This window comes from Dermacentor silvarum, chromosome 4 (assembly GCF_013339745.2).
Source record: "Dermacentor silvarum isolate Dsil-2018 chromosome 4, BIME_Dsil_1.4, whole genome shotgun sequence".
Taxonomy (NCBI): domain Eukaryota; kingdom Metazoa; phylum Arthropoda; class Arachnida; order Ixodida; family Ixodidae; genus Dermacentor; species Dermacentor silvarum.
Genome location: NC_051157.2, coordinates 194,390,937 through 194,411,627, shown reverse-complemented (window position 1 = coordinate 194,411,627; position 20,691 = coordinate 194,390,937). Strand labels below are relative to the sequence as shown.

The 20,691-nt window shown below is 48.3% G+C and overlaps 1 protein-coding gene across 1 annotated transcript in view; it reads left to right on the top strand.

Annotated features, from left to right (window-relative positions):
* Positions 1–17,906: 17,906 nt before the first annotated feature.
* Positions 17,907–20,691, top strand: part of LOC119449154 (beta-alanine transporter) — a 42,689-nt gene continuing 39,904 nt past the window's right edge. Inside the window, exon 1 of the mRNA XM_037712338.2 lies at positions 17,907–18,394. Within this exon, the coding sequence (XP_037568266.1) occupies positions 17,969–18,394 (426 nt within the window). The 5' untranslated portion in view covers positions 17,907–17,968. The remainder of the gene's footprint in view (positions 18,395–20,691) is intronic.

The following is a 20,691-nucleotide window of genomic DNA, read 5'->3' as shown; positions in this document are numbered from 1 at the left end:
TTGCGAGCATCCAGAGTTTTCCTCGCAAGGGCGGAGCGAACCGCCGGCGTGCCAAAAACTTGTTGAAGCTGCTGCTTGAAGTTCGTCCAATCGGAGACATCAAGCTCATGGTTGAAAAACCAGGTCTTCGCCACACCGGTCAGGTAGAACGAGACATGACGGAGCTTGTGGAGATCATCCCACCGATTAGCAGAGCTTACGCGCTCGTAATCATCCAACCTGTCCTCAGCATCTTCACCGCGAAGACCAGCGAACAGATGGGGATCACGCTGGTGGCCGCTGATGATCACAGAAGGGGCGCTTGCGGAGGCGGGATGGTTAGGGTAGAAGCGCCAGGCTGCTCGTCCTGCGACATGCTGGCGGACAGTGGGCACAAGTGGCGACCTGAACGAAGCTCCAGGAAGTAGGCGAGGGGTGTAGAGGACGGGGAACTAAGAAGCACCTCCACCGCTTGTGACGTCACAGTAATTGCGCACCTTTATTGAGCCCGAGAGACGACACGGCGAAGAGGGGCGGCGTCCACCACCGGCATGATCAGCCTTCAGCACAGTCCAGGCTGATGATGCGCCCGCACGCGCGATGAAGATGAAGGGTACACTCATTATGATGATGATAATGTACAGATGATGAAGTGCGCAATAAATGCCCATAATATTGTTTTTCTTTCTTTCTATATTTCTCTCTCTGTCTCTCTCTCTTTCCCTCTATCTCTCTCACTCTCATTTTCTCTTTCTCTCGCCCATAACAAGTTGTGTTACAATCGTTTGTACAATGCAACCATACATGGTTCCCATAAATGCATGTTCTGCAAGCGTGACTGTACAGCGCATCCAGGTAGTTTCATCCCAATATTCTGAAAGACCTTGTTTGTGGGGTTTTATGTATGAAGTATGGGGTTTTATGCTGTGCAGTTCCTCTTGGTTCGACTTTCTACTGATTATCTCTACACAGTGTCCAGAAAACAACTGTACAGAGATTTGACATCCATGATTTTCCCACCTCCCCTTTACCGTTCTACATTCTCCAGTTTGCCAGGGAATTACGTACTTAAAGTAGTCCGCAAGATGCCTTTATCCGCATGTACAAAAACGTTTTTATTTAAATCACACAGTCAAACATTACCTGTCAAAACTTGGTTGCACAAAAAATGAATTTTTGTATCCACTGTGAAATTTCGCCTTTGTGATGTGCCTGAGACTATAGAGCATTGCTTCATAAGTTGTAAGGACGCAATATTGTTTGGGGATGTGCTCCAAAGAACCCTCAAGAAAGACTTCATTTTGAATCACCATACCATCCGATACTTGATTGCACCCCACGGAGAGGACGTGCCTTTTGATATGTTTTAACACGAAAGTGTTTTATTCCGGGGTCCACCAAGACTTCACTGACGTATTTCCGTCACGGAAATACGTCATAGAACATAATACAAAGAAAGAAACCAGAAGAAAAAGTTCCACAAACATGCAAAATTTGGGAATCGAACCCACGACCTCTCGGACCGCGACGATAGATCGCCGAGCGTTTAACCCATTGCGCCACAAACGCATGTGCAGAGAGCTACACAGACGCGCCTTATATATCTAACACTCCTCCGTGTACCCGCGCTCTTGCTCGGGGCGGTGCCGCCGCCTACGAGCAGAAAAGAGAAGTACTGCATTATGACACTAAAGCCCGGGATACATGGAGCGAACTTTCTCGACGAACTTCACGCGTCAAGTAACGACGCGGCGACACGACGCAGGATGTTTGCTGTGTTGCAATACATGCGGCGAACGCCGCCGCGCGTTGGCCGCCGTGTTGGCGGCGGTCCCGGCCGCCCGCTTCGAACTGAATTTGGCGTTGTCCTTGTAGAATTCACTTAGTTGGAAGCAAATGACTGCGTAAACGGCTTTCGCTTAGTCTCAGGCCGCTTCGACGACAGAGTATTATGGATAACCTTGAGTAGTTTTCGAGATCGCTTCTCGTTTCGAACGCGTCTAAGCCTAGCGAAAGAAATATCCGATGCCAGCGCCATCTATCGGGGAAGTCGGGAGATAGGCATGACGACAGCATGTGGCCTCTGAGATAAGAAGATTTCTGTTGAAGGTTGTTGTAGAGAGCTTGCACTGCTTGTCTGTTTCCTCGCAGATCAGCGGATATGGGATGTACAAATACAACGCGATTCCTGAGAGATCATACTAGGAACTACTCAATCGGTGCAGAGACGTGCAGACACGGCAACACCAACGCGATTGCAGACGACGCGAAAAGGCGCGCGCGCGCGAAACACCAGCATGCATTGCGACCGGAACTAGTGCCTCCTGTTTGGCTGTCGTCCACCGCTGCGCGCTAGACGCTTCCGGCGGCGGCGTTCGCCCGACGAAAATGTTTGGACAGGCAGATCGGCTGCGGACGGCAAATTTCTTGACGCCGGCCGTCGGACGTTCGCCGCCCGACGAAGTTCTTCGCTCGGACGCCGGTTATTCGCTCCATGTATTCCGGCCTTAACGCGCACCGACAGTGAACGCTTCGGTGGTCTCAGCACTACGACGCCTCGATGCCAGCATTCGAAGGGACGCTGGCATCAAGAAGCACTACCAACGCCACCTAGGTGGCGTTCACCGTACTCAGCACAGCGGAGCGTGGCCTCCGCAATTAGCTCTGAAAATGTTTCTGAAGTTGATCGCGGAGGCTGCAATTACGACGCGCTGTACGCGCTGATTTGACTCGGTGACGATTCAGTTACGTGCTTTGTCTTGCGCGTTGTATTAGTGTGTCAGTTACGTGCTTCGTCTTTCGCGTTGTGCTAGCGTGTGCAGCGTAGTGCAGCTTCCATATGCACGACGGTTGCTCATGGTCATCGACGTTGGTAGTCGTGATGGAGGAGACGTGCCACCAGGCGTCAGCGTGGGTGCATCAACGCCTAAGGGCGCTTTAGCCACAAAACACCAATAGACATTATATATCAATGTGCAATAAACATTACACTACTTCTGTGAAGACACGTTTCACTTTCGTGTTCTATACCGACTCCTATATAAGAGGGATCAACCACATTTTTTTTTCTTAATTGGACTACACAGCTTATGGAAGACGCGCATGCTGGACAGAAACGCTGAACCTGTTGTTTCGGCGAAATTTCACTACGCTCAAATGATTGGTCACTTGAAGGACATGTATGACTTGACAGAGTTTCAACCGGACTGGTACCATCTCTTGTTACGTTGCTTGTCATTGCCACCTTTTTAGTATCAGTTACTTGCCACCTGTTTAAGAACAAAGCTACTTGTAGTTTTGTGCGTGCAGGGTGTGCTTAACGAGATTTTAGGTCATTTCTAGGCCATGAATATCAGATGTGTTAGCTGGTCCTTGCACGTTTTTCGCAGATAGTATTTCTCTCCCATATACATGATGGAATAAATACCATGTCAGACAAAAAAGAGACTGTACAGCGCAGTGGTTATGACGCTCGCCTTCAAACTGTGGTACCCGGGTTCGAATCCCGCCTTGCCAACAAAGTTCGTTTTGTTTTCTTCGTGTTCATGCATTTGTTGAGAAAACATAATTCTGATACGAGGAAACTCAAACACAAAACCCCTTTTCCAGCATTTCCACCACAGTAACACGGAGCGCTCGGGTAATTTACTTGCGCAAATGCTATCTAGATGGCGCTCGTATCCTCCGCAAGTTAAAGCCCCTCGACTAGTCAAATAGGTGGCAGCGACTGTTTTCGCAACAATTCCGTGCAGGGGAGGGGCCGATGACGTGGCCTCGCCTCGATGGCGTATCACCATTTTCTTTTTTTTCCCTCTCTGTTTGGCGGCGCAGTCGGTGTGCGGCGCCTCAGTTCGGATCAGATCATTCCACTTGAGTGAAAGGTTGGTGCGCGCATCATATTCGCGGCGTGCGTTGTTTTGTTTCGCTTGTGAAAGCGCGGAATGCTAGGATGAGCGAGCCTCCTGACCGACAGATTGAAAAGTACCTCTCATTCCACGTGAACGAGAACTTGGCGTGCGTATCATATTCGCGGCGTGCGTTGTTTTGTTCCGCTTGTGAAAGCACGGAATGCAACGATGAGCGAGCCTCCTGGCCGACAGAAGGTGCTCTAAAAGTATCTCCAAGGCTTACATCATCATGAAGACGGCTACTCCCATGGCTTGCTTAAGTCAGACGGTGAGGTTAGGATTTTTGAGTGGTCCTTGGCTGCCATCAACGAGAGGTATGCTGTGCGGACATCAAGAAACCTGAACAAGCCGTCTAAATGTAAGGATGTATCGACTGCTTCTTAATGTTTCTCTCTGCACGTAGATTTATCATTGAAAAACGCAGTACCCAGGTAGCACACAAACTCTTCAAAATGTCGTGTTAATGATTTCAACGCCTAAAACAGATTTTTGACCGAAATCGACGCTTTAAAAACGTCGCAGGCAGGACAGCTTAAAAACGAGGGGTGAATACGTCTTGAAAACGCTTTCATAAGACTATCCGTATCTGTTCAATTACCTAGCGTACCGGGTTTTCGACAGCGCCGTTTTTGGCGGGAGAATTCGTCATTTATCCAACCTTACGCAAAGTAGCGATACCGTCGTCACATCGGTCACATGACCACGGTGTACATGCCCAAGCTTGTGGCCGCGGCTACCGGCTTCCGCGTGAAACCGGCCTGTTCATAGTTCCGTAATTGCGCTTGGTTTGGGCTGTTGTGTGGTTCTGCCTGTTTTCGATTGTGCTGTCCTTTCTCATTGTTATGAGTGAAAGAAAACGATGATGACGAAGTGCGCGCGGGTTCTTTCGCGATTCGACAACGCATGTGAGGGATCTCGCCAAATCAGCGATATGGCCCAGTGGTATTGGGCCACGTATGGCGAACACGTGGCGAAATGCTTCGTGGCGAGACACGCGGCTGGTCAGCGGGAGACGGAAGACAGCAGGCCGACGTGTCGCACACCGACAATAAAGGAACGCGACCGTCCATGGAGCTGCCGCCCGACCGTTGCCCTTCGCCAAGGCGTTCGCCAGCGCGAGTACTGCAGCTCGGAGCGTGGCTTTGCCTGCTGCGCTACCACTTGCCGCGAGCATTGCGGATCGCGGGCAAGGAGTCTCCTTGGTCAGTTGTTCGACGGAGCACCGTTCGTGGCCCAGCTAATGGCCGCATATGCACCGAGCACTGCCGCTCGCGTGCAAGCTGTCCGCTGCGCATGCTGACCATTCCTGCAACGTGCACTGCGGCTCGGATGAAGGCTGACCGATGAACGCCAGTGAGCGGTCGTCTCCAGCTCGGCCCCGTTCGGTCGCTCCGCATCGTCTCCAACATCGAGGCGTGTCCGACGTCGTCACGTCATCGCCCCTCACTTCGGCAAGCCCTCGTCTCATGTACACCGTACCGTGAGCTCTCTTGACTGTTTCTTTCTCGGACTCATATCAACCCTAGCTGTTCTAGCCTTGTATGTATGCCGTGCCATGTGCCGTAAGGTTCTGTGTGGTTGTAGTTTGATTTTATAATTTTCGTAAATGTAGTTTGGTTTCAGTTTTCATAAAGGTAGCTTGGATTTTCCCACCATGACTTCAACTGCTTTTCTTGCGTCCTTTTCCTCTTCGCGTGGCACGACAACAAGTGTGACGAATGGCCTCGAGAGTTCCTTTACACTCATGCAAGTATTGCAGTGTTGTGCTGTCTTATTCGACACTGCATGTGCAGTGATTTGTTTGTATGGTTTTAATTTGTTGAGCAGCTTAGTTTTGCATTAGAGAGCGCCGAGTGGAGGGCACTAAATTGCTCTTCAATCTGATTCTCATGTCGCTATGTGAGGAACATTTTCAGTGATGTTGTATTTAAGGCGTTAAGCTCAGTATGAGGATGAAGGTCAGAAGAAATGTTGCTTTTGTGTGCCTGACATCGGGATCCGCCGTCAGGAGTGAAACTCTCAAGTTTGGCAGGATGGGAAGAAAGGCGGGAATTGCTGTCTCTGCGCACTTTGCCTATGTCCTCTAGACAGCTGTGATCGCGGTATTTCAGTTTCCCGTTTCGCAAGAATGTTGCAGACAAGATTACTGACATACAGGCTCTTTGTTAATGATTCATTACGGGTATAGTAGTACAAGAGATGAGGTCAACTGCCCGTCCTATTCCCTTGCCTTGTGCTACAGCGCACCCATAGAATATTGCGTACCACACCGTGCTGTTATCGCTTGCGATTCAGGTTCTCTCGATTGCGTTTTGGCCCGTTTTATCTTACGTTATTGGTATTTCATGGTCTTTAGAGGAACTTCGTTTTCAATGTGACACGGGCAAATTCGATCTTTGGCACCTCAGCATGGTTGCAATATATTGCGCTGCTTATTGGAGCTTTCTTCTTCTTAAATTTTATTGCGATAGCAATTATATGGACACTTCAACCGGATTTCTGCCGTCGGCGTCGCCGTCGCCGTGAGGTTCCCTATAGATAAAATCTTCGCCGCGCGCCGTATGCCCGAGCGGAAGCGTGCGGTGACGCGCGCTATCACGGAGAGCGAACGCACTCAATCTCCCACGCGCAAGCAAGGAAGCGGGAAGCCAGCGCCGGAGGGAGCAGGGGGGGGGGGGGCGCACTTCTACTCTGCCAACAACCGCGCTCGTCGCTCGCTCGCACCGTCGCTTATCTCCACACGGCTCTGACCTTTATGCGCCGTGCATTCGCCGCTCAGTTTCCGGTTAAGCGATCGACCGCATGTACCTTCGCCCGTTGCTGTGGCGTATGGGCTCACTGCCAGCGTTTTGACAGTCGTTGTCTGCAGTCATTCAGTGTGATCTATTCATGTTTGTTTGTGCAAGCTCACACCACGCTTGTTCAATCAGTTAGTAATAATCGGGCCACATTTTCCAACGCACGCTACACATGCAATGCTGCCAGGGTCGGCAGTGCAGCGCTACAGGTGTGTCCCTTCGCACGCGCTGCCCACGGAAAGCGCTTCTCATCAACACCACCGTTTCACACGCGCCTTCTCGTGGTCTTCGAGTCTCTCTTCATGTCGGTCTACTTACGCCGCAGCCCACCTGCTTACTTAATCAGCCAGCTCATGTTTACTACAATTCATATTGCTACCAAAGCCGCTGCCCTTACTTCGTATGGCATTGCTGTGTTGCTATCGCATTCATTGCTTCGCCCTTAGGGCGAAACTGTGACATTTTTTTTCTAGTTCGCGAATAGATGCGGCATATACGCTGCATAACTCGCTAGTGGCGAGTTATGCAGCGTATATGCGAATCGTGAATCCCCAAGCTTGTCCTAAAATATCCTGTTACTCCAGGTAGCCACGATTATTTGCAGTTGTGACTGGTGTCGGACTCTACGCTGCGCGGCCTTCGTGGTATTTAGTCGGCCTTCTGCCGAGTTCGTGCGTGTGCCAGTGTACGCACGGTGCTTCAGAAATGCTCGCGCGGTTCTTTCGATTTGTGCGCTCTTCGTGCACTTCGCGCAACAGGGCATGCCGCGGTTATTGGTCCTTGTGCAACAAACTTTCCTATCGTACATCAGACAGAGCAGAGGCGCCTCTATTTAGGCATGTCAGTGCACTGTGTAAGTTGAAGGGTAAAAGTACGTAGCATTTGCTGCTTAGAGTCTATGTGATGGGCCATTTACACAGCCACTTTAACCATGGCAGTGCGGAATGGATTCGTGCATGATTGGCTGCATAAATTCGTCCCTGCGGGGAGGTCGAAGTACAAAATACGATTACAGGGCAACATTGTGCCAATAACCGCAGAAGTATCGGACGAATGCATTGCGACTGAATGTGGTCTCTTGAATGGTAGCATTGAGCAATTGACTTAAAACGTGATAATGCTTTAAGCGCATAGCGGCTTTAATTATTCTTGCTCCCTTGGAATGTGCCAACTGATCGTTCTCATTCAGTCCACTGGCATCAACACAGCGGCCACTGGTGAAAGTGAGGGAGAGCACATGAACATACATTGGGACATCTTCCCTCATCTGCTTTAAAGGGCGTTCTCGAAATCGCTTAAGAAATGCAAGCAATCACACTGCTAGCACAGGAAGGGCGAGTGAACGCAATTTAATATGGTATTACATAAGCTGTCACTAATTTCACTTGAAATGCTTGGTAAATTTATTGTAGAATCTACATATGTCATTTCATTGAGCAGCCTCTTCAAAACAATTCCTGGAATATTTTTTATAGTCCCCCTCATTATGTTTGTTTTTATGATCCGGATACAGTGTTCTAGTTGCATATTTTGTGTACATATCACTTTCGTAAGTCATAAAATAATTTAGTATGTGTTTAACATTGTAGCTTACTTGTGCTGTTATGTTTCATTACAAGATGCAAAAATTTCAAAGAATGTGTAGGCCTCCCCACTTTTCTAGCAAGCACACCTAGAGGGAAGTCTTCAGTGCTACACCTCAGTGCTACCTCTGGTGCTACCAAGTGACGAGCGAATACATATACAGGGTGTCCCAGCTAACGTTAGCAAGAATTTTAAAATATGTTGACCAATTCTAATGCGACCAAACCCATGTTTCTTACCATTGTATGGCGTAAGTGACTATTTTTTGTATTCTGATTAATTGCATAATTAGTTAAGATAATGAGTCAACTTCTGAAGCAACGAAGTTAGGGAAGAAGAGTGCAAAAAGAGCAAAACGTCCAATTAAACAGTTTCTAACTTTCTATTAAGTATTATTATTTTCCCGCTTACTGCAGATGCCCGCAAAATACAAAAAAAAAATACCATGTCACATGCTCCCTTGTGCGTCGTGATTGCAGTGCCCCCAATCGTTCCGCGTACAAACAAACATAGCCTTTAGCAGGGTGCGTTGCGGCTTAACAGGCGACAGGGCACCGACGCAGGCGTTGGCTGCGCAATTTACGCCAGCAACCGTTATCGCTTGCGCTACGATAACGCTTGCCCTGTCGCGTTTTAAGCGGCAGCACACCCTGGCAAATGTTATGTTCGTTTATACGCGGAACATTTGGTAGCACTGCAATCACGGCGCGCAAGCGAGCATGTCACGTGGTATTTTTTTAATTTCACAGGCATCTGTAGTAAGAGGAAAAAGACTAATACCTAATAAATAGAAAGTGAGAAACTGTTTAATCGGACGGTTTGTAGACCGCTCTACAACTTAATGATTTGAATGTTCTTTGCTTCGTTGGTCATTTAATATCAGCTAATTATGCAATTGATCCGAATACAAATGATAGTGTGATTTACTGCAAACAATAGCCGCAACATGCATTTGGTCGCGTCGTCTTAGTGTGCAGCGGCATATTTTTAACTCTGGCTAAAGTTAGCTGGTACACCCTGTGTATGCCAGCGATAATATGTGGGCAAGCCTTTCTGCTGAAGCCACTGCATTTGCATTCAAAACTTTTCAACTACCAGCGTAGTGCAGGATACGTGTCCACTACGACAAAATGGAGCACTAGTGCAAATATCTGGGCGTACTTGTCCAGGGCAACAAGTGTGTCTACATTAAAAACATTTCAAGTACCAGCATGTACGACAGTTCCATTGCAAGAGGCACTGAATAATGTTAAGTGGTGCGCTCCCAAGCTGTTCATCAATGGAATTCTCCTGGACTGTGTGCCAAATACTTTTGGATGTGAAAGTTTGGATTCTATCACCCATCGTCATCTTCCTCGGCCGCCTTTTATATATGGCGCGCTCCAGCGCGTGTCTCGTGCTTCGTGCTGCGAGATGCGAGGTTATAAAGAAAGGGAGGGAAATAAAAGCTTCTTCTGCTCCTGCCATCGGTCCGAACGGTTCTGAGATCTTCCGCTCGCTGACACACATTGTTGTAGTGGACCTAACCTCGGTCGCTATAACGTGGTGACCCGGACGTGATCGTACGGCGAGCATCCCGTCATGGACTGTGCCACCAACGCGAGACCAACGACCAGCGCAGAGGGCCTCGCCACGTTGGATATTCGCCTGCCGTCCTTTTGGCCACAAAATCCTGCAACCTGATTTACTCAAGGGGGAGCCCATATTCGACCTTCGGCAGATTACCTCGCAGCGCGCGTGGTTTCTCCATGCTGCCTCGGTACTCTCTACAGACTGAGGTGGTTGAGGAGTTTCAAGAAGTTGTGGACTCGCCCCACGACACCACACCCTATTACCACTTCAAATCGACGATGCAGGATCGCAAGTCCGTGTCTGCAAGCAGGCGGCTTCAGCAGCTTCTAAACCAACAGGAGCTCGTCGAGCGTCGGAACTTCTATGTCGTATGTGGCGGCTTCTGGGTGAATAGGCTGGACGCAAACAGGCCGCTGCTGCGTGAACTGTTCCTTCAGCGCCTGCCGCAGAATTGGGTGGTCGCCTTGGCTGCCACACAAGAAGACATGTCCCTCGACAATCATGCCGAGCTGGCCAACCATATCGCTGATAATTCAGCAAGAGGTGCTGTAGCAACAACGACCGTTCCACTGTAGCACCTCGAAGATCGGCAGTCTTGCCTTCAGTAAAGACCAGAGTACCTATCGTTCGGACCGATGGCAGAAGCAGAAGCTTTCTTGTTCTTTCTATTTTTTTAACCTTGCAGCACGAGACACGCGCCGGAGTTCGCCGTATACAAACTCTACAGGGGAACAGCGCGTAAAGACTAAGGACGAGTAGGGGAACATACAACAGCTCTGGTGTGTGTTCCTGTTTTTTGGCCTTCGTCTTTTCTCGTTGTTCCTCTGTCGAGTATGTACCGACTAGCTCAAGCGTCTAGTTTCACTTAACTTGGGCCAAAATTCAAAAATGTGCAAAGGCTACGTAGCTGGCCAGAACCAAGGTAATGTTTGCCGTCGCTTAGAAATGCTCAGATTATATTTTGCATTCCACCTAATTACTTAATTGGTCTTCATTAATTAATGAACTTCTCAGTTATAGTTAAGTGTCATTGAGATAAGTGTCAAAATACACGCAAACTAGCTCGAGCGGCCAGTCGCACGGCAGTTCTGAGTGTGTTCGGGGGCTTCTATCACATTCGGAAAAACGCTTTTAAGTAGCACGTATTGAGCAACAGAAAGCTGTATCGCGAGGTTTTCATGTTGCTCTACAATTTTCTCATTGACACTTATCTAATTATAATAATCGAGAAATTGAAGAATAAATGAAGACTAATTATCTAATTAGGTGGAATTCAAAAAATAATCTGAGTATCTCCAAGCGGTGATAAACATTGCCTTGGTTCTGTCCAGCTACGTGGCATTTGCATATTTAAAGTTTGGAGCAAGTTGCGTGAAACACCCTGTATAAAAAGCGGCTGAGGAAGATGAGGATGGCTGCTAGAGGGCGAACTGGTAAAGCGTTTGCTCGGGGTTACATGTGCAAAAGCTTCTTGTCATTCAGAGGGAGATGTGTGTAAAGTGTAACATGGCAGTGTACAAACGTATTCACCGGCTTGCAGATGATTCATTGCGACCTTATGCATGTCTTTTTGTTTCAGAGGGGTACATATGTGCCTCTTGTACAATGCTTTTCATATAAACTAAGAATTACTTCCTTGGTTACTTGAATGAAGCTTTGAGTGCAATAGTTTTAATTTCCAGGTTTATATGAGTTTGTAATATGAGGCTTATACATCCATGTCTCGTGTACTAGAATGCTAAGATTATTTTATTAATGTAGCATTACTCAGTCTCATCGTACACTGTAATACAATGGTGCACACTTGTGACACTGATTTCCCTGTGAGTATTCTATACTATTTTATTGCGATAGAAAGTATATGGACACTCCAAAGGAGATTTCTGCCATCGCCGTCGTCGCGCCGTGAGGTTCCGTATGACGTCAACGGCGATGAAATCGTCGCCGCGCTTCGGACGCTGTATGTGCGAGTGAAAGGGCGCGAGGAACTCGCGCTTTCACGGGGAGCGAACGCACCGCGGAGAACAAACGCGCGTTCTGCGCCGTGCTCCCTGAAGGGCTGCAGAATTAAGCGTCTATTTCCTCCTTTCCATATACAGAGAGCAAACGCAACGAAACGTCGCGCGAAAGGCTGTGGGGGGGGGGGGGGGGAGGGAGAGGAGGCGACGTTTAGCTGCGCCACCAATTACGTATTTATATAAAAACGCCTCGCGCGTTCGGTGCGAACGCGGGCAAAACACCCACGGCGTCGACAACAGTTCTGCGCGTTGCTGGTGCTGATGCATGTCCAAGTTTACACAGCTGATAAAACTACTATGCTTACTCCATATACCTCTCTACTAATTTGCTATCGCAATTGATGCTTTGCCTTTCGGGTGAAACTGCGACAAATTTTTTACTTGAATGTTGCTTTTTTGGTTTTATGGTTCTTTTAATTTACACCATTACATTATTTGACGTATTCCAAAGGCATTATTGTCTTTTTTACATGTTCCCAGTGTTTGTTTTTGATACTATGTGGCGTTATTCCTTTTTGTGTTCTTTTCAAGCTTCTAGATTATTGGTAACATTGCTTGTAGGCAGCTACCATGCGATTAAATGTCACCTTTCTCAGTCTGCTTCTTGCAGTTGCTGTGATATCAATATCTAAATAACTCTAGTCTGTTCATCTGACTGCATGGGCTGTTTAAGAAACTTTTCGAATTTTGTTTGTATATTGTAGTCATTGTTCATCAGTTCTAGTTCATTAAGAATTGTATCTGCGAACTTAAGTAATTGTTAGGGTACTTTTAATTCAATTTACATTGTATTTCTTATACATTTTGCTGAAATCTTGCACTTTTTCATTATACTTTTGCTTCGTCGTACTGTCCTCACTGCATGCGCATTTGGCGCAAAAGCCCTGGCCTGGACGCTCGTCCAGACGCGCCCATTTTTTCTTAGCGGGATTTCATTGCCATTTCGGTTGTAAACATCGTTGCTGCATACCAAAGACACTATTCTAGATTCATTTTCGTGGACATGTTCATTTTCATGTGACTTGGTAGATGATACGTCGGCGTCGATAGGCAACAGTGCTTGGCACTGCACCAGGAGCTCTTTTGCACTCAACACCGACGCTTCGACTCATCTGGAACCCCCGAAAATCAGCTTCAGATTATCGTAAACCTTCCAAGACCATTTCTAGACCAGCTTTTTGATAACGTCTTAAAAACGTTTAGAAATTGGATATGAATAGCTTTCGCAAAGGGCTTATTTGTTTCTATTTCAAGACGAGGTTTCGAATACGTCTTTAAGACATGTTATAGATCGTCTCAGAAAAGTAATTATACGGACATTATCCGATTATACGACGTTTTACCGACGAAGTTGCCTCACTGATGTCTTCTCTAAACCGTTTTTATCGTCTTGGATAAACGCTACGAAAACGTTATGTATCTCTTTTATGCTACCTGGGTAGTAATTTTAACCAGTGACTCAACCCGGCAGAATGACTTGTTTTCAGTAGCGGTGAGTGGGCAACGCTAGACAATTGATTTATCTTGATTCGCCTTTTTGAAGATCGGGTTATCATTGTTCTGGTTACCGGTTCAGAGTTGCCCTGGCCCTGATTTATTTCGGTTTGAGTGGAGTATTGTTCTGGTCACCTCGACAAGTCGTTCGCGTTGTTTACTCGATGACGTCCGCAACCTCATCAACCGGGAAAAGTGGCACACAATACTGCGGTGTTGTTGATTGCCACAACAGCCTCGAAAGCACGAAAGGTCAAAAGCCGCCCGTGAATTTCTACAGATTTCCGGGGAGGTGACACGAGAAGGGGGGGGGGGGGGGGGGGGGACAGACGACAAGCATGGAGAACTGCAATGCGCCGAGGCAAGAGCTCAGAACATTTCGCATTCGCGTGCAATATCACCGCCACTTGATGAAAACTCAATAGCAATTTGCCTGTATTAGCGCACGGCGGTTTGTTTAGCCGTGTCGCGTAGTTGAATCGTACAGCATCACCCGCCGCGTTAGCTTAGCGTTAAATGCATATTGTTGCGCCGCTACACTCGGCGACGCGAGCTTGATTCACGGCCACGACGGCCGCATTTCGGTGGGTGCAAATGCATGAACACCGTTTTTACCATGTACTTTAATTTTTGTGTGGGCTAAAGAACCCCCCCAGTGGTCAAAATTCTTCCTGAGACCCCCCGTTACAGCGTGCCTCATAATGATTTCGTGGTTTTTGGCACGTAAAACTTCCTGATTTAATTGATTGTACTGTGCGTTCACTCGCAATCGGCAAGGACGAGCTCAACAATTATTTGCCTTTTCCAAACACTGCAAATTAAATTACTAGTTGTGCAGGTAACGAAAGGGGCCGCGCACTACTTGTATTTTATGTGGTAGCAATCCGTATTTAATGCAAGCTGCGGTCGTCGCGTGCGTCGGTAAGCGGCCGATCCGAAAGCAGCCGCTCGAGACTTGCGCGTTATGTTTGTTGCTTGGCCATGCTTTCTAGGTTCACAATATCCAAGCATGCTTTAGGGTAACTGCCACCTTGCACGTTCTTCCTGCTTCACCCTTCCTGCCAAGAATCTTCATTTCGTGTAGTAGCCGCCTATCGGTACGTGCTTACTTAAGGTGCGGCGGGGGCATTCACCCGACGAGAAACTATAGATTTGCTTTGATGAGGCATGTATCGCTAATGCTTGTGCTCGTGCAGCTGGTCCCAAGGTAATTCTCGTTCGTATAGTGCCATGCTTATTGGTGCCTAATGCATGTGTTCTTTCCGAGCTCACGGTGCTGATGACACTCCCTGGGAAGTCGAAATGAGAGCAGCTGTGCGTGCGCGCCCAGCTGGCAACGAAACCAACGGCAATCGCCACCGGGCACATGTCTGCAAGCATGCATGACCGCTTTGTGACTGCATCGTAGAGAAATAAAAGAGTTACTGAACTCGGTCTATACCTCTAACTCGACATCGTATACGATCTTGTCGGACACCTGCGACACGCACATGGCTTTCACTGTCACATCACCGTCGACAATTTGTTCAACACCATAGGCACCCTGCAATGCAGTTTTGCTGTACATGTCGCGCCACCTAGCAGCCGCTGTGAGCACCCGCGAGTAGGCCCTCACCGCCACTTCACCTTGGTCCGTACTGCGCTCAGGCGCGCCTGAAAGCTTCCTTTTCCTTTTTTTCCATCGATTCACTACGACCTCTCGGCAGCTCCTCAGTGAGAAGTATGAACAAAAAGAACATGCGCATGTACTGCTGTTTTAGGTATATTCAGAACCGCGAAGGGGATGTCGGCATCAAATTGTGCCGCTTCCCTTCAAGACCATGGGGAGAAAACCGGCGGCTGAAGTGGATCATCGCGGTTAGGTCCGTCAAGTGTGTCACTCTTGCAAATTTCTGTTGAACTAAGACGCAAACGCAAAAATTAAAAAAAGAAAAAAAAGAACAGGAAGCATCCGTGAAAACGCACAATAAAGCGACAACTGCATAAACACGCGTGATCTGATTCCCGCTGTTGTAAATTGGTTTGGATAGTTGTTTAGCTAGTCTCGCTCCAAAACAAATGCGCAGTGGTTGTTACGTGTCAAATCTAGCTCGTAAGTGCTCCGTGCTGGTCCTTTGTACGCACTGTGGTTTTTGCTGTGTATTAATAAGCCAACATGCAGCTCCTTTCTGCGCCTGGATCTATACGCGACTGATGAAACCGGGATCATTCACACTGATATTTTCTCCTGTTTAGAACAACAGCACTAAGGCTGCCTCATAATGCCACGGCAGCACACATCGAGTATTTGCAAATTACCACTTCTCTCGCGCACGCTAGCACATTTGTTCAGACTTGGTATTGCTTAGTGTCAGCTGATTGCTCTCTGTTATGTTTCAGCGGTGATGACCTCTCACATTGGAGCCCGAACGACAACACCAGAATATGCTCGAGGCACTTCGTCAATGGAGAAAAAAGCTCCATAAAAATCTTCTGAAATCATCTGGGTTACCTGCCAACTCACCAAAACCTCGACAAATGTGATGAGCAAGGCACGCTCGAAGTATACTGAATTGATCGTTGGAAAACGTCTACGGCCGCATTTGCCCACTTAAGTGGAACAAATTATTTATTTGTTAACTTACTTTGAGTTCGACGTCGTAAACGTGCTTTATTTGTTGCGACAAGAACTTTGCTGCGATGTCCGTCCTGTTTACTTTTTTTTGACAGGATATACATGGTTGTTATCGGAAAGTTGACGTCCTTTCTCAAGTGTCGTAGGTCGGAAATGGGCCTCAATGCTTTCGATTACCTTAAAAACCACAACTTAGAACGCCCAACTTGTTTCAAACGAGTGCCGCAGAAGCATGCCTTCGTAGAAGTGGCCGCCTCGGTGTTTCGCGGAACTGACACGGTGGCGCTGACGGCTGAGCCGATCGCTGCGCCACCTGACCATTGCAAGTATAGCCTATACGTGTGGAAGCAGACGTTCCCATTGCTTGAGGTTGCCGCCATTAAAAAAGCTGTCGGCGTCGGCAACCTTCCTGAAACCGCATTGCAGTCTTTGCACCGCGGTTCAGCAAGCACGTGATCTGCCGCCGTCGAAAACGGAGCGCCGTGAGCACGAGCAGCGAAGGAAAGCGCGGGCGAAACAATGTAAACAAAGCGGAGACTGCGCCACGGTGCCACCGCGCTCCTTGACGTTTCCACATTGGTGGCGCTGTCAAGAGGCGCAGTAGCGCCGTCTGGCGATCGTTTTCTCGTCTATAGACCGCGCGAACATTCACTTGCTGCTACGCTTCCTCACGCGAGCGTTTTCACAGCGGTTGTCTGCGGTCGTCGAGTAGGATCTATTCATGTTTGCTTGTGCGCGCAGACACCATGCTTGTTAATTCTGTTAGTAAGCGATTGTGTTTAAGTTTACACAGCCAATAAAACTACTATCCTTACTCCGTGCAGCTGTCTACTAATTTGCTATCGTAATTGATGCTTCGCCTTTCGGGCGAAACTGCGACTTTTTTTTTTCCAAGGTTCGCAGCTTCATTACGCAAAATAACGAGTCGGCAATATCATGTCAGTATTCCTTCAACGTCCCTCACTTCATTGTTTCTACTACTTTACCGTAATACTTATCTGCTTTCTAGTTTTCTGTCTCCACTGTTACTCGACGCTTTTTCTTTTCCATGTGTGTAATTACCTAGGTGGCCAGTTTTTTGTGCAAAAAGCTTCACCTTTAAGAGTAGAACGCGACAGCGTTATCGGGACCCGTTCGCATCGCATGAACGTGGGAAAGCCGGCTTCCAACACTGAACGTTCGCAACACTGAACGTGGGAAAGCCGGCTTACAAAGACCAAGGTTACACCGATCCCCTTAATGTAGGCTTGACTTTTAAACTGAAATGCATTGCTGGAAAGACGTTTTTCCAGGGGCAATATAAGTGGTTTTATATTAAAATGTGAAAGCCCTAACACTTTTTTATTATTTTATTAATTGTTTGCAATTGCCCAGACGCGCGTAGGTCTGGTAGAAATGTTCGAGTTTCCTCGTAGCATAATTAGGTTTTCTCGTACATTCAAATTACAATCCGACGGCGAACCCGACGGCGAATCCGACGCCGAATGGTAAAGTCGTACTTTCTTTTCTGAATAAAGAATTCAGTCGTCAGTCAGCGCTGGTGTGTGTCTGCCTTCTTGTCTTCTTGACGTGTTCTTTTTTTTTTGCGCTGTTCCCCTATCGAGATCGTACTTTACCATTTTTCTGCCGGATTTCATTGTGAGAAATTCAATTTTGTTCACGAAAACCTTTCACCACGTGGAGGGCCTGCGTGGTCTATGTCATTGGATGATATTCTCCGTCACCAGCGATCACACGCCGGTTGCCGACGCCGGATTTTCTATGACACGGGGCCCTAAACGCTATCGCTTTAATAACTTTTTTTCAGTCGTGCATTTACGAGAGCACTCGCTTTTTCATCTAACTGGCGCGTGCAATGGCTCGCGCAACACCAGGGACGTGGTAGAAGAAGAATTACCGCGAGCGTTCGCACGCGTTCTCGCCTATCGTACAACTCGGCTTCTCGGAAGGTGCCCGACGACCTGCTCTAGACGACGTCTAGTGAAACCTAGAGGAAACCAAATGTCGGTCAGTCCGGACATCACCAGCAGTCGAGCGCCGTCGCCAAAGACGTCACCGCCACGGTCTGGATGGGCGACCCCTGGAAGCGTGGCATCTCCGCCGACCCCGTCGTCCACGCCAACCCCAAAGACTCTCATGTCTGGCTTCGTCGTCCATGACAACTGGGCTGCCGTCCAGGAGAGCATCTACATCGTGTTGGGTCACGGGCCGTACCAACGCCGAGTCCTGCTGTGCAGCGTCCTGTCGGTGATCATGGCGCTCTTGCACGCGCTGTCGGACCGGCTCACCAGTCGGCCCGTGGACCACTGGTGCCGACCGCCGGACGCCCTAGGCGAGCTGTCTGCCGACGTGTGGAAGAACATCTCCATCCCCGTCGAGTCTGACGGCTCGTTCAGCAAGTGCACCGTGTACGAGACGGCCGTTGCGGTGAGCCTGCGATTACGCGTTACTTAGAATACGAGCTGAAAAGACAGGACGAAAAGAAGTACACAGACAACGGAGCTGTGATCTGTGTCCTTGTCTTCGTCAGCTGTGGTCTGTGTCCTTCTCTTAGTCCTGTCGTTTAGCGCTGTTTTCTGCTCGTAATCATGAACCAACCAGCCAAATGCGTACCATTTTGCAGTTTCGAATGCCGCTGCTTTCGCGTAGTGCCATTCAGTGAGCACAGTCGCGGGCAGCACCGCAGCAAACTAATGCACTTGCATCAGCGTAAACTCGACGACAGCCCAGATAGAAAAGGACGTTGCCTAATAAAAGTAACTGAAAATATCATTTGCGAAATTGTTAATTTTCTACAGAAGCATTTTAATTTTTCGCAGATGTCTCTATCAACTACCCAGTGAGCCATTCGATGAAGCCTAATTACGCTATCTGCGACAGTTCATAACGTCATGTTATACAGACTGACGCAAGCGCAGCTTCTTTTGTGAAGTATTTAGGGATATCTTGACCATAGCTGCTGGATGCTGCTGTCTTGCCGAATGGCTAATAGTTTTGAATAGAATTAGGTGCCCGATGGTGGGTTCTAACCTTGGTCCCAAAGACACAGCACCATAATGTGCTAACCATTAGGCCATGATCGCAACAATACTATTACTGTGCCGACACCCACTAGCTATTTGAGATCATCACCACGTTGTGTGACATTGCACATCATGGGTGCGCGAAATCACAAGCGCGCACCAGTATTTCTTTCCCAAAGGCAGATAGATGAACTATGGAAATTTATAGCATTTGATTAACCATTTCATGAAAGGTTCACTTCACACAGATTCTAAGAGGAGCGTTGAATCTGCATAATTTTTACAGCGAAAGCTGTATATGGCTATGCGAGATGAAAAACCATTCGTCCCATGTTTCGCTAAACGTCTCCATTGGCTGTGCCGGCAGTTACGTCGTTCTCTACGTCGCACCCAAGCATGCGCGCCTCTGGCAGCGCCGTTAGTGACGTCGTTCTCTGCGTCGTACCTGGGGCGCTATAACATAAAATTATTCCAAGCTGTTTTGTTACCAAACTCCTGACGTCACATTTACGTAACCACCGACGCAAGCATCGGGCGGTGACCCGCAGCGTTGTCTGAAGAACCCAATCAAACGCTATCCTCGTTTATAGAAGGTCACCTTTGTTCGCTTTGAAAACCAATAACATTGTCTACACTCAGCGGTTTTTCTTATCTAATTGGTTGAAAAGAGGCGAGGATCACGCTCTAGTGGAGAGGGTTTCGATGGGGCCTAGCCAGCAAAGTGCAGGAAGAGGGTGGTGCTGGCTTCTCCGATTGGTCCGCTTCGCCTTACTTAGCTTGCGGTGGCTGGTCGAAAATCGCGGCGGCGTGCAACGGAAGGATAAGAATGCCGCTAAAACGGATCCTCAGCAAGCAAGAGTTGGCAGAGCGATGTCGTATGCATGCCGAAAGGGCTCGATAGCGTTTTACTGCCACGCAAAAAGGTTTATCACGCACAAATAAATACATGCTCACCAGTAGGTGCGAATAGCGAGGGCCTGAGCGATCGGCGGGCGACTATCTTCTATTCCTTTCGGAACGGGGCAGTCTGTGGCTATTCAGAAAAATTTTCAGTTTTCTTCGGCATATTAATGAATTTTTTTTCACGTACACGTCACTATGGCGTGGTGAGTTTGACGCCCACTTAGCCTGTGGGCTAAGTGGACGTAGCCAGAAGACATTGGACCAATAGCAAAGGGCTAATGGTGAAAAGGCGTCGAATCAGGAATCATTATTTTTCTTTTGTGCGGTTTAATCATGCGTAATCAGTGTGTACACGATATATCAGATGGGGAGCTATCGCGGTTTTCATGACGTCGCGTGACAGACAGGCGAAGTTGGGAGGCGCCCGAAAATGTTTTGACGAATCGTGGAGGCTGATTGCAGGAATTGGGATCAAAACAGTTTGGAATCATTTTACGTTATAGCGCCTCTGCTCTGCCCGCAACGCCGGCTCCTCGGCTCGCCGTTGTCGCATGCGTTCGATATATCGAGTTAGTTCGGCGTCGTAGTTAGCAGCGTCTGCCAGCCATTGGCATTGGCGTTCTACTTCGCGATTTCAACGTGGACGTTTCGTCGCAACCGAAGCCAAAGTGCCGCTCGAAAACTCCTGCCGAAAGCGCGCGTTGGCCCCGGCGAACGCAGTTCCCGCCATTGTCACGTTGATGCTGCTCTGCCCGCAACGCCGTCTCCTCGGCTCGGCGATTTCGCATGCGTTCGATA